The 14,173-nt window shown below is 34.5% G+C and overlaps 2 protein-coding genes across 12 annotated transcripts in view; one reads left to right on the plus strand and one right to left on the minus strand.

Annotated features, from left to right (window-relative positions):
• Window positions 1–14,173, plus strand: part of CREB1 (cAMP responsive element binding protein 1) — a 56,756-nt gene that overhangs the window by 34,988 nt on the left and 7,595 nt on the right. For 7 of the 10 annotated variants that reach the window (XR_014265185.1, XM_082467283.1, XM_082467284.1 and 4 more), the window contains 3 exons: window positions 1,141–1,283; window positions 5,411–5,593; window positions 7,511–7,661. Coding sequence is in view for 9 of the 10 variants with exons in the window: in XM_082467283.1 (XP_082323409.1) it covers window positions 1,141–1,283; window positions 5,411–5,593; window positions 7,511–7,661 (477 nt within the window). In the remaining variant the exon portion in view is untranslated. Of the gene's footprint in view, window positions 1–1,140; window positions 1,284–5,410; window positions 5,594–5,614; window positions 5,856–6,614; window positions 6,678–7,510; window positions 7,662–12,206; window positions 13,330–14,173 lie in introns of those variants that run through there. The other 3 variants (XM_082467285.1, XM_082467288.1, XM_082467289.1) reach the window with 3 other exon arrangements.
• METTL21A (methyltransferase 21A, HSPA lysine) overlaps window positions 1–14,173 on the minus strand; it is a 53,921-nt gene that overhangs the window by 14,913 nt on the left and 24,835 nt on the right. The window lies entirely within an intron of this gene.

Raw genomic sequence — 14,173 nt, forward strand, 5'->3', positions numbered from 1 at the left:
CATTTGTTTTTGTTTGTTTTCCATTTTAGAATTCTTCCCCCATCCTTGTTAATAATTAATTTTTCTTTGAATATGTAAAACATTAACATGGTTCCAAAAGTCAGAATTGTACGTACATACACACACACACACACTCAGAAGTGTCCCTCCACCCATCCTTTTTTACTTCTTTCCCACCCACCCCCAGCAGATAACTAATCAAATTGAACTCCATCTAGTTTATCCTTCCTTTGTTTCTTGAGCAGATGAACAGATACACGAATATTTTCTTATTTTCTTATTTCACCTTCATTCGTATACAAAAGGTACCATGCTATATCCATTCTTTGGATGAGCCATAGTTTATTCAACCATTCTCCTATATGTGAGCATGGAGATTGTTTCTAGTCTTTTGCAGTTGCAGTCGATGCTGCCGTGATTAATCCTATGCATATTTATTTTGTACTGTTGGAAGTATATTTTAAGGGTAAATTCCTGGAAGTAAGATTGCTGTGTAAACACATTTGGTTTCCCAAATTCCCTCCATAAGGGTTGTGCCAGTTTTATACTTCTAACAGCAATGTACAAGAGCATGTATTTTCTCACAGCTTCACTAACAGAATACATTGTTATACTTTTTTTAATTTTTACCAATCTGAGAGTTGAGAAGTTAAAAATCAGGTTTTTGGTCTTTTTTTTTTCCCCTCAGTTTTCAAGAGTTATTTGTATGTTAGGGATATTGGACCTTTATCTGTAATATATGTGAACATTTTCTCCTAGTATTTTTGATCATCTTTGACTTTATTTTGGGTGTTCTTTGCCATAAAAAAGGGTTTTTTTCCTGTAGTCAATTTTATTAATCTCTTCTTTAGTTGCAACTGGATTTTGAATCATAGTCTTTCTTTATGTTCATTTTAATGAGAAATGCATCTGTGTTTTTTCTAGTCCTCGTACGGTTTTGACATGTGCATCCCCGATCCATTTTTAGTTTATTGTTGCAAATTTTATTGTTTATTATTGTAAATTTTAAACTGTAAAATTTTTAAATTCTCTCTTAAGCACTGTCAGCTTTCTGCCAGTTTTCTGATCTTTTCCTCTTCTTTGTATTTAGCCAGTAAATGTTACTTTTATTTTAATTGATATAGTTCTCTATTTTTCTAGGAAAATTTTGAATGACTTATCTTCTGATGCACCAGGAGTGCCAAGGATTGAAGAAGAGAAGTCTGAAGAGGAGACTTCAGCACCTGCCATCACCACTGTAACGGTGCCAACTCCGATTTACCAAACTAGCAGTGGACAGTATAGTGAGTAATAGAAATTTCTGTTTTGGAAAATGCGATGAAAAACTAATGACTGCATTTTCCTTAAAGTAATCTTATAAGCGCCAGCTCTTTTCTAAATCTCGGTTGTCATTATTATATTTCCTTTACTTATATGCAAAGTTTTGTAACAGAAGTATTTTCTTTCCTTCAGGGTTTAGTTAGGATTGCTCAGGTATGTAAGACCTTTAAATGGCCCTTTGTTTTGTGCAGATGCATGGAGAGTCTTACAAGTTTTTCAAACCACTGCTTGAAACTCTGTATTTCAGTCCTCGTATAGCATATGATGTTAATAGAAAACATGAGTTTTTCAGATAATCATTCTTTGTTTATGTTTAAGGCCAAAAATGGTCTCATTATTCATCTATTTTAATAATTCATCTTTCCTTCTAAAAGTAGCATTTTTAAATCATATTAATGTTTCACGGTGGGGTGGAGAGGCTTGGTTGCAGTCTACCAGCACATTTAATTATTATTCCTTTTAAGATAAAAGGTAGTGTAGTGAATTATAATAATGTGAGCATAAGGACTGCTGAAATTAAGAGGGCACTTTGCTTTTTGTCGCACAGAAAGCAAAGATTTCTTTTGCAAAATTATCAAAGTTTCCATTTCTCTGATGTCTCTGACACTTAGGTCTCTCTTCTTATCTTTCACCTAAATCTGTTATAAAGAACTTTTGAGTTCTGCTTTTGTTTGATCAAAGGCATTTGTGTGAATGGTACCTTTTTCCTCTCTTTTCCCAATATCTTTTTGCCTCCCAAAGTGCCTCACACATTGATGTCTTCATTTTGATTTTTGTTCATTAAATCCAGTGCTACCCATTATATAGTTTTCCTCCCTCTCTTCCTTAATTACAAATTAAATGTACACATTGAAACTCTTGCTGCATTGGTTTTCTAATGCCCTGGGGTAGTCTGTGTCAGAAATATGTATAAAAGTTTGACTCCCAAGTTCATAGTTTTCCAGTTACAGCTCAGCCTTGGTTTGCATAACTAATTGCATTCCAACTGAATTAAAAACAAGTAGCAGACTTTTTAGCTCAACCAAAGCTGAAACTTGTAACAGTAAGTAGAAGGCAGGCATTTCTGGCTGAGCTTCTTGTCCATTCTGTAAGCTCATTAGAGTTCACTCATTCTTTTCCTTCTTAAGTTTTTTGTTGGCAGAAATAGATACTATCTATATATGTGTGTGTCTATTTTTTAGCCTTATATCCAAATAATTTGAGTTATTCAAGGTGTGTGTTCTAAGACCTTGATAAATGAACTTTTTTTTTCTCCAACTTCAGCACGCTTGAGGGATACAGCATACTGTTAGTAACAGAGATTCACTCACCACAGCAATTCTCACTTGAACTAGAAATAGAAAGCATGCTCTTTAGGAAAGAGGCCTATCAAAATCTCAAATAGGGAAGTGAAGTTGAGGGAGGTGAAGCTGAGAAAAATAGATGTTTAATTTGGCAACTGACAGTTGCTAGTTTTAAAGGTTAATACTTTGAGATTTTAAAAGCTTTATACATTATCTTTATCCTTTATTCTCTCTGTATGTGCACATATGACCTTGATGGAACTGATTTAACATTATGTTCTTGACTGTCATTAAGAATCAGTATAATGACCACTTACATATACCATATTTATATGTTTCTTAACTTATAAAAGAAATATATGGTTGTAAAAAATTCAAATGGTAGAGGTTTATAGTATTAATAAAAAGTAAAAACCCTTTCCATCCCTCCCCATTAGAGTTTGGTATATATCCTTCCATTCTTTTTCATTCTGTTTATACATACACATGTCATGTATTTTTATACAAGTGAGACCTACATTATTTATATACCATAGACAAATATATGCATATATAGTTATATATGTAGTTTCTTTTAATAGCTACATTGTGTTTCACTGTAAAAATATAACATTTATTTAAAAATCACACACACTGATGAATATTTAGGACATTTCTACTGTTTCAAACAATGCTATCTGAACATTCTTTTATATATATAGTATCCTGTCCTGTCAGTGGGGATAGCATCTAAAGAGTGGAATTGTTGAAGCCAAGCCAGCCTGCCCAATTACCCTTCCCAGTGGCTACACCAATTTGTACTCCTTCAATAAATTGGTTTTTTTTTTTTTTTTTTAACTAATACTATTATTAGTTTTGTCCATTACTTGGTTCACAGTCCCTGATAGTAAAGTCTTGTTTGAGAGATTTTATTCTTAGTTAGAAAAACATTTTTTATTTCACTAACTAAAACTGTTTTCCTCTTCATTTTGGCTCCTCAAAATCTCAGCTGAGTTTGTTTAATTATACTCTTTTCCTTCTAGATTTTGTGGTAGAATCATATACACCTAAAGATAACATCAGTTACTTGATTTCTATCTTTTTCTTCTTGTTTTAATGAATTTAGTTTTACTGAAAGCTATCTTAAGTCCTTTTGGAATATGAAGTATATAAATAAATATTAAGAGAAAAACAATGTTTGATAGGCTCAGACTTCAGTTTTTCAGAGTACTTTCCTATATACATGATCTCATTTGATTTTTATAACAATTGTACTTAGTGGCTAGAACCAGATATTTTTATTTTTACAGAAGAGATAACAGATTCAAATAACAGTTTAGTGATGGAACTTGGACTAGAACCCAGATCTCCTGATTTCTAGTTTCCTTCTTTCCTCCCACCTTGAGTTCATTGGTAGGTAGTCAAGAAGAAAGTTGTGTGCGTTGAATACAGTGGAATTTGCTTATTAACTCTATTTGAGAAATTGTGGTTTGATTCTGTTAACCTTCTGATTCTTTCAAGTTATCCTGAAGTATTAATCTCAGAATAGTTTTTACATATTCCTTTTTTTCTCCTTGTCTAAGATAAGTAAAATTTATGGGATTAGCTAAAGTGGGTGGATTGTATACGCCAGTATCTTAATTTCCACAAGTATTATTTACTAAACCAAATCACAGCCATTAACTGTTATTATTTCTTGATTGAACAGTAAATAATCCAGTTTTTCATACATAGATGACTCAGGATATTTTTATAAAGTGAAATGTCTACTAGTATGAGCCAAAGTTGATTCCTTTGTAACAGATAAACGGCAAGTATGATTAATTCGTGAATAATCAACATGAGAATGCTTGAATAGGTAACTTAGAAATAGCAGTAAAATATTTTTTTCTAAATGATGATCTTGGGCTCTAATATTAAACTCCATGAGATGTCTGTGATAATTAAGTTCCATAGGACACTTTCGTTGTTTCATTGAGTGGACTTTTGTTATACTTTATGCATTGCTGAGTTAGAGAACAGAATGCACTACTGAACTGCTTTATTAACTATGAATTAAATAATCATTTATTGGGTGCCTGTTACATGCCCATATCTGTGCTAATAAGTACATGAACGTAGAGAAGGAAAATATTATGTAGTTAATGCCAGAATAAAGGAAGTGTGGATCACAGAGTGGTCCTTCTTCTGAACCAAATAACTTCAAGTGGAATTTAATATTTTCTCATTTTTTATTTGTTAACTGACATTACTATAAATTATAATGTGGTTCATAGAGTACATTTGTATTTTTTTTTTAAGATAATCTTTAAAGACTGTTGCTTTTTTTTTAATTAATTAATTAATTTATTTATTTATTTATGGCTGTGTTGGGTCTTCGTTTCTGTGCGAGGGCTTTCTCCAGTTGCAGCAAGCGGGGGCCACTCTTCATCGCGGTGCGCGGGCCTCTCACTATCGCGGCCTCTCCCGTTGCGGAGCACAGGCTCCAGACGCGCAGGCTCAGTAGTTGTGGCTCACGGGCCTAGTTGCTCCGCGGCATGTGGGATCTTCCCAGACCAGGGCTCGAACCCGTGTCCCCTGCATTGGCAGGCAGATTCTCAACCACTGCGCCACCAGGGAAGCCCCTACATTTGTATTCTTGAAATTGGATATAGGTTTCCTGAGCAGAAAGTTACTTGAGTATACAAAATCCTTCTTGGTGATGTTATTTGCTGTAATAATTTCTCCTAGATTATGTCTTGCAAATTATTCTGCTTTGAATTTAGTGTGTGTATAAGACTTACATGGTAATAATTAAACTTGTAACAATAAAATCCATTGGGTTTTAGTTGCCATTACCCAGGGAGGAGCAATACAGCTGGCTAACAATGGTACCGATGGGGTACAGGGCCTGCAGACATTAACCATGACCAATGCAGCTGCCACTCAGCCGGGTACTACCATCCTGCAGTATGCACAGACCACTGATGGACAGCAGATCTTAGTGCCCAGCAACCAAGTTGTTGTTCAAGGTAAGAGGATTCAGAATTCACAGGTGTGGTAAATTCTTTGAAAAGTTAAAATTTTATAGACTCAGAAAAAGTAAGTATGATACTGCAAAGCACTATTAAAATATAGTTTATTTTTCTTCATTATAGATACTGTTTTCCATGAACTCTTCTTCCATTATTCCAATTGGACCAAAATGTCATGGCATAAAAACAACTATTTTCAGTTTTAAAAATATAACATCTATCTTTAACACCTTTAACATTTGGATATAGGAGAAATGAGGTAGGTTAGAGGGAAAGACAATAAAATTAGGAGTTAAAAAAGCTAGATTCTAAATCTAAATATATATAGATTCACTTTGTGACCTTGAGTAAGACCCAGCCTCCCTGGGCCTCATTTTTTTTCATGTGTCAAATGAAAAGTTGTACTAAATCACTGATAAGAATCTTTGGAGGTTCAAAATTCTGTTCCTCTGCTTTTAAGTCAAAAGAAATTTATGTCTTCATTTCTAAGATCATCATTTTTTATTTCAAAGGATAGCATTATATTCTGAAAAATCTTACACCAGTGTGCAAGTCTGCTGGTCTATGAGCAAAAGTAGTTAAATCCATGGTGAATTATAGAAATAGCTTTTTTCTGTTTTGTTTTGTTTTGTTTTAATTTTTTTGTTTTCTTCCTATTTGTTTCAGAAATCTTTATGGATGGGAGTTGACCATTTTTCTTTGAATTCACTTGAATATTTTAAGAATATGATTTATGCCACATTTAAAATTTGCATATTAAGGAAATACTAATAAATCTGTTTCTAAAAATATTTTTATTAAAAATATGTTTTGCCTCTGTTAGGTAATGACAGATGTGCCCCTTCACCATGGATGATTAATTTTGAATAATTCTAAAACACCAACTAGAGAGTCATAATTTATTTAAAGGGCCCTAATGTATTTACAGAATATTTTCTGTTACTAAACAAATAATATTTGAAGAAGATAATATTTTGCTTATTAATGGGAGTAAAACACCTTTTCACTTTACATGCAGGTACTCAAAAATTGTAAAGCAGGATGTCAGTGAATTTGAATTCTGAACGTCAGTTTGAAGATGGTAACATGTTTAGTATATAAATCTTTTCCACTCAAACTACACATTTTAATTGATATTAATAACAAATATGGATGATTTTATAAAGACCTTCAGATTCTCTCAGATAATGTTAGGTTTCTTATTCCTAGGAGGGCATATTATTAAGCTGTTTTTAGAAGCGATTTGACAAATAGAGACTTTTTCTTTTCACAAATGATGGATCATTTGGTTAGAAAAATAAAACTTCAGTTTGTTTAGCCGTTATCATTTACATTAAAACAATGCTTACAAGTAATATAATTGGCATCAGATGGTACACTTTTTCATACTTTGTTTTGTTACAGTTAGGAATTTATAATAGTTGACCATTATGCTTTATTTTCTCTTCCATTTTGCTATTTTATGAAAAATCATGGTCGTTTTTATGTCGTGGCAAGAGTCTACTTGAAATTTTTTAATATGAATTTACCAATATCAAAGGAAGACATTGAGGACTATACTCTATCTAGGAAGATCATCCAAGCTGTGCCCCACTTACCCTTTAGACTTGAGGTTGGTAAGCATGTTAACAACAGAATAGAACTACATTCCAATGAAAGATAATATAAGACCCAGCAGACATAAGTTAAGACCTCTTTCATCCAAGTGACTATACTAATAAATACACTAAATTGGGAATTATTTCTGAGTAATGTCCCAAAGAGTGCCGATTCTTTCAACATTTTAGTCAGAATCATCTGTTCCTTTTTTTCCTTTTAATCCAAAATATATGTTTAGATTGATGATTGACACGTAGTTTTACCAAGTCACAGTGCTTCAGTGTCTTACACCATGCTCACTATTTTTCTTTTCAGCTGCCTCTGGAGATGTACAAACATACCAGATTCGCACAGCACCCACTAGCACCATTGCCCCTGGAGTTGTTATGGCGTCCTCCCCAGCACTTCCTACACAGCCTGCTGAAGAAGCAGCACGAAAGAGAGAGGTTCGCCTCATGAAGAACAGGTACATACATTGCATTTACTTATACTGTTGTAGGTCAGGCATATCTTCAGATTCTGCCAGATGTGTGTCTTTAACATCTGCTGACAATAGGATCTTTGCATTGAGATATTTTTCTGGTAAAATCGATGGATCTTGCTAAAACTTCTTTATTTATCTTCTCATAAGCTGCACTTATGAGATGGCTAATGGGATTATGGGTCCATCTTTGATGATAGAGTAGTTTTCTTTCATGCAATTTCCCCATGGGAGATTTAACGCACAACTTTGCTATATTTTCACTATTGCTTCAACCAACTAACTAGGTTATTTAAAAATTGTTTCTTTTCATGAGTAATATTGTTAGGATTAAGAGTTTCATGTATATATATATTAAAATTAAGTGTTAAGTTTTATTTATATTAAATGTATTTGTAATAAGGTAGATGTATGATGGCCAGTCTTAGTTTTAATGCATATTATCTTTACTCAAAATAATAACAATTTAACACCTAAATAAAGATTCTTCAAAAATAGATTAATGCCGAGAATATCTTATTATTGACAAAAATCTTAAAATAAAACTAGTCTTCAACAATGAAAATGCTACATACCGAAAATTTATTAAATGTGGGAAAGTTATTCCCATAAAGTAAATTCATAGCTGTAAATGGCTTTGTCATCAACAAAACGTAATAAAAAATTTTATTTACTTATATTTACCTTAGTATTTTTATTTATTTAGCTTAGGATTTAAATATTTAGCTTAAGATACAGAAATGACCTAAGACAAACCAAAGGAAATGAAAATAAAGATATTAAAAGTTTGAAACTGAAAATACTCCACTGCTTTTCACCCCAAGATTCTTCAAAGGCTATGATAAAGTGAAAGAAACATAGAGGTTGAACTTAGAGGATGTGGATTCAAGTCCTAGATCTACCCCTTTTGCTGTGACTTTAGAAGAACATAACCTTCTAAACCTCAGTTTTCTCCTTTGTAAAACAGGATCCCACTACCCACCCAGAAGGTTGCTCCACCCAGAGGGTTGCTCTGTGGGTCAAATAAGATAATTCCTTTGAAAGCACTTTGTAACTGCAGTGCTCTGTTGAAGTGTCTGTTTTTGTGCAATTTCATGTTTCAGCTTAGATCAACCTCTTTCATTCCTAAAATATTCCTAGCTGTTATAGAATGTTGGTAAATTACACCTAGGCAGAAACGGCACAGTTTTTTCCAGATTATTAGGAAAAGAGTTGGAAACAAGCTGAGTAACTTATTTCATTTGTGCTCCATCAATCTGTGATTTTAAGTATTTAAGCTACAATAATAAACAGAAGCATAAAAGCTGTGTTCATATTTAAATGTATTTTAAAGTATAAATTAAACTGTGTTTAAACTTTTTTACTGTTTGTAAGGAAATGTGTAAGTAACCCTTTTGAAAATTAGAAGCAAGTCTGATTAGAAGTCTCAAGTAAAGGCTAGGTTATAAAGTTTAAGACAACAGCATTTACTAAAGAAACCAGTTCTCAGCAGACACAACAGAGCAGTCAGGTAAAAAATACATCTCTTGATTATGAAAGCAACAAAGGACTTCAGATTATGTCTGTGTAGTTTGGCTCTATGGAACAGAAACATTTCCCCTTACACAGAAATCACTTAAGAAGCAGCTTAATTGTAGTGGGTGAGGAGGCAGCAGTACAGCTTCTTGTCTGCTCTGGTGTATAAAGGGCTGCCCATTTATGAAAGCACATTAATTTGACAGGCATACCAAATTCTCCTTTTCCTCTATTCGTGCGATTTATGATTCTCACCCCCCCACACACAAATACACACACACTGGGCACATACACACCAAGCTGGGGACAGGGAACACATAGCTACAGTTCCTAACAACCTCTGCTTGCCTGAGATATTCAGGGAAGCCACCTGACTTACTGTGAACTCTTTAATAAAATACTTTGGCTTGGATTTAATTTCACTATAAGGAAACTTCCCATTGACTCTGGTATAGTTCCTTTTCCCTTTATTCCCAGATATCTGCTGCTTCTACTTTTTCAACTTCCATTCACTAGAATCTGGCTTCTGTGCCCACCATACCACTCCAATGTCTATAAAAAGGTACAGATACCTTCCCATTTGGCAAATCTAGTATTCTCTTTTCATTTAATTTTACCTTTACCGGGAGTATTTGACACTTTTGACTGCTCATTTCTCTAAACTCTTCTTTGGCTTACTCACCTGGTTTTCTGACTACTTTTCAAATTTTCCCTTGAAACTTTCATCCATACCTATGTATTTCAGGCATCACCTATATGTTGATACCACCTAATTATATATATTCCGGCTTTGACCTTTCCCTTGAGATATTATTTATTTAGGTCACGGTATGTGCTGGACATGATACCTCGTCTCTTTACATATTTTATTAGTTCTGCCCACAATGAGAACGAAGCTTATGTCCACTTTACAGAGGAGATATGGTTCAGAAAGAAGGTAAATATTTTGCCAAAGGTCACATCTTTTAAAAATGGGTAGAACTGAGATATGAGCCTTGCTCTGCCACCAAAGCCTGTGCACCTGCTACCTGTCAGATTCAACCATCATCTCCTGCTCTGCCACTCAGACCAGAACACATGGCAGTGTGCTGGAGGTACGTAGCACCAAGAGGCAGACATGGAACGCTTTCCTTGAATATTTATTTGGCTCAAAAGTTTGAGAGAAAAAACATTTTTAAGGTAAACTTAAAGATATAATTCACACCAGCAGCAGTTGCTTTGGACTGTGCTCCCATATTTAGTTTCCTCTGCCATTATGGTTACTTAGGTGGAAAAGTTAGAGAAGCACTCTCCTCCTGAACATATTCACGAGGATAAATGTCCCTATGTGCCTCAAACACAGCCTGTCTTCTAAACTTGATAAGAAAAAGTTGTGATTCCCCAAATTCTATAAAATTCAAATTGCCATTTACTCAAAAATGAAGATAAGTGGTAAATGTTCTAAAAGAAAGTATAGGTTACATTAATTTGTGTTGCTGAAGTAACAAAAAATAATAAAATCTCAGTGTCTTAGAACAGGGACTTCCCTGGTGGCGCAGTGGTTAAGAATCCGCCTGCCAATGTAAGGGACACGGGTTTGATCCCTGGTCCGGGAAGATCCCACATGCCACGGAGCAACTAAGCCCATGTGCCACAGCTACTGAGCCCACATAACACAACTACTGAAGCCCGCACGCCTAGAGCCTATGCTGTGCAACAAGAGAAGCCACCGCGATGAGAAGCCCACGCACCTCAACAAAGAGTAGCCCCCGCGCGCCGCAACTAGAGAAAGCCCGCGCACAGCAACAAAGACCCAACACAGCCATAAATTTATTTATTTATTTATTTATTTATTTATTTTTAAAAAACACCAAAAAACCAACAACAAAAATTTCTTCCTCACTTATGTTACATTTTGGCAGCTGCAAGTCATGCTATGGCTCTCCTCCACATGCTCCCAGCCAAAGGAGGAGCACCTCTTCGAGTCCTGTCATTATTGTAGCAAAGGGAAAGGGGAAATGCTTTTTGAAGCATCTGCTTGATTGTGGTGAACATCATGTCCACTCGGGTACCATAGGCCAAAGCACAGGCTAGGACAAGCCCAATGTCAGTGAAATGGGAATGGTGTGCTCTTCCCACAGGGAGGGAGGAGTAAAAAATTATGGAAGCAATACAACCCAGCACCTCTAGTCTTACAATTTTAGAGTGCAGGAAGAATTTAATAGGTTTCCTAAGAGCAGAAGTAATAAAGGAAAAGGTTAAGTAGGTTTGACCATCTAAAAATATGAAACCTCTGATTAGCCAAGGAAAAGATAAAGTAGCAAAGCAAACAATAAACTAGAAACATTTTAACAAAGTCAGGAGACTGGTAAGTTAAGGATATAAATAAGTAGATTCAAAGAAAATGAATTAGAAATGGGGTAAAAAAACTGAAAATTCAAACCAGTTAACGTGTATGCTATGTAAATTAAGGTACATCCTTTCAACTGTATAAAACCAACTGTTAATAATGGAGATGTGTTTTTATTGAGATGGGAAGATGTTCATAGTGGAAAAGAGCAGGTTACCAAAGAATATGTATTATGATCCCATTTTTATTTTTATTACAGAAGTAAAACATGCTCATTATAAGCACATTAGAAAACATAAGATAAAATATTTACTCACCACTAATTGTGCCACCCAAAATGTTAACATTCTGGTGTATAATTTTTTCCCCTAATACATATATGCAAAGATAAATAATACATTTTTAGTATACAGTTTTTATTTTTTTATTTTGAAATTATTTTAGCTTATGGGAACAGTTATAAAAATAGTACAGAGTTCCAGATACTCTCTATCCACCTTTCTGTAAGTTTAGCATATTACATAACTAGGCTGTGTTTATCAAAACTTAAGAAATTAACATTCTGTCATATACTCTGTATAGTAATTAACATAGTATTTTTTATAGTGGTATAATAATATTAACTGCACTATCCATTTTATTTGAATTTCTTCAGTTATTCCACTTCTATTCCTTTTCTCTTGCAGAATCCAATCCAGGGTACCACATTGCATTTAGTCATCGTGGCTCCTCATCTCCTCCAATCTGTGACAGTTCTTTCCTTGTCTTTCATGGGCTTGTCACTTTTGAAGAGTAGTAGTTAAGTTTTTTTCAGAATATCCCTCACTTTGGGCCTGTGTGATGTTTTTATTATGATTAGATGAAGGTAATGGATTTGGGGGAAGAATACCACAGAGATGTAGTCTGTCCTTCTTGTCACTTCATATCAGGGAGCACATACCAGCATGACTCATTACTGGCAATGTTAACTTTGATCACTTGGTTAAAGTGCTGTCCAAGTGCTCCCGCTGCAGTTATCATTTTTCTCTTTTTACACACTATTCCTTAGAAGCAAGTCATGGATTTAGAAAGGGAGGAGAATTAAACTCCACCTCCTGGAAAGGAGAGTATCAAAGAACTTGTGGTCATAGGTGAAAACCAACATGGTAATTGGTATTACTTTCACAGAGTTGCTTGGAGACTATGCAAATATTTTATTTCTCTTTCAAGTTTTCCCCACTAATTTTAGTATTCACAGGGGAATCTTTCCTGCAGTAATTATTACTGTGATATTCTAAAGAGGATTTTCTATTTCCCCATCCCTTCTACATTTACTAACTGGAATTCTTCTATAAGGAAAATTTGTCCCTTCCCCACATATTTATTTATATCAGTACGGTCTTATATATACTTTATTCTTTGGGCTGTAATTCAATATTATTTAATTATGATAAGATTATTCCTGTTTTGGCCATCAGGAGCTCTTACAAGTTGGTTCCTCTGTCCTTTAGATGGCGTCTTATTTTTCTTCAAGCACATCTTTACTTTCTGGCCCTACAAGATCATCTGGGTTCAACTTCTCATCTTGTGTTTTCCCTGCTTTAGCCTTGAAATCAGCCATTTATTCAGTGAGTCCTAGTTTGTTTCATTGGAAAATGGTATTTAGAAATCAGTTAGGCAGTAGTTGTGCTTTTTGCTACTGTGGTTTCACAGGCCCTCTCAAAGGACAGAGCTAGGAAATATACACGTGTGTGTGTGTACGCGCCCATGTATGCACACAACTATATTTCTGTACGTGTACATTACTATAATAAATATGTTTGTACTGATCACTCTGACTCTAATCTGTAACCACAGGGCTTATTTTAGCCTTCCCTTCCCCCCTTTGCTTATTTGAACTTCGTTCTCTGACAGAAACTTGGCTTCCCACTAAAGATGGTTTATTTATGTATTTGTTAAACTCTAGTATCATATAAAATAGTTTCATAATTGCTAACTTGTACCCCTGTGAGAAACAAATTTACAGTATAGCATTTATATACAGTTCTTTCTGTTTTTAGCCTTAAAGTACCAGTGAAAGCACTGTTTTCAAAGTTACTTAGCTCTGCTGCTTTTTTCTCCACCCTCTTATGTCATATACATACATTTATAGTAAAGTTAGATTTCTCAAAATCTTCATTCAATTCTGGGATTCCCCGATATCCTGTTTTTTATTTTAAATTTTCATTACTTTACTTTTTGTGCTGTATATTTCTGTGGGGTTTAACAGACATATAATGTTATGTGTCTACCACCACAGTGCCACACAGAACATTTACACCACTCTAAAAAGAATCCCTTGTGGTACCTCTTGGTAGTCAGCCTCTATCCCCTCCCCCAGCCCCTGGAAACCACTGAACTGTTTTCCATCTTTTTGTTTTGTCTTTTCCAGAATCTCATATAAATATAGTATGTAACCTTTTAGATCTGGCTTCTTTGACTTAGCACAGTGCATTTAAGATTCATTGATAGTGTTGCATGAATCAGGAATTAGTTTTATCCCTGGTATTGTATGGATGTGGTTTATTTATCCATTCACCTTGAAGTTCATCTTAGTTTCCAGTTTTGGAGGATTATGAATAAAGTTACTATAAACACTTACATATAGGTTTTTATATGAACTTTCAATTCACTT

Source organism: Balaenoptera physalus (genome assembly GCF_965194825.1).
Source record: "Balaenoptera physalus genome assembly, chromosome: 6".
NCBI classification, from domain to species: domain Eukaryota; kingdom Metazoa; phylum Chordata; class Mammalia; order Artiodactyla; family Balaenopteridae; genus Balaenoptera; species Balaenoptera physalus.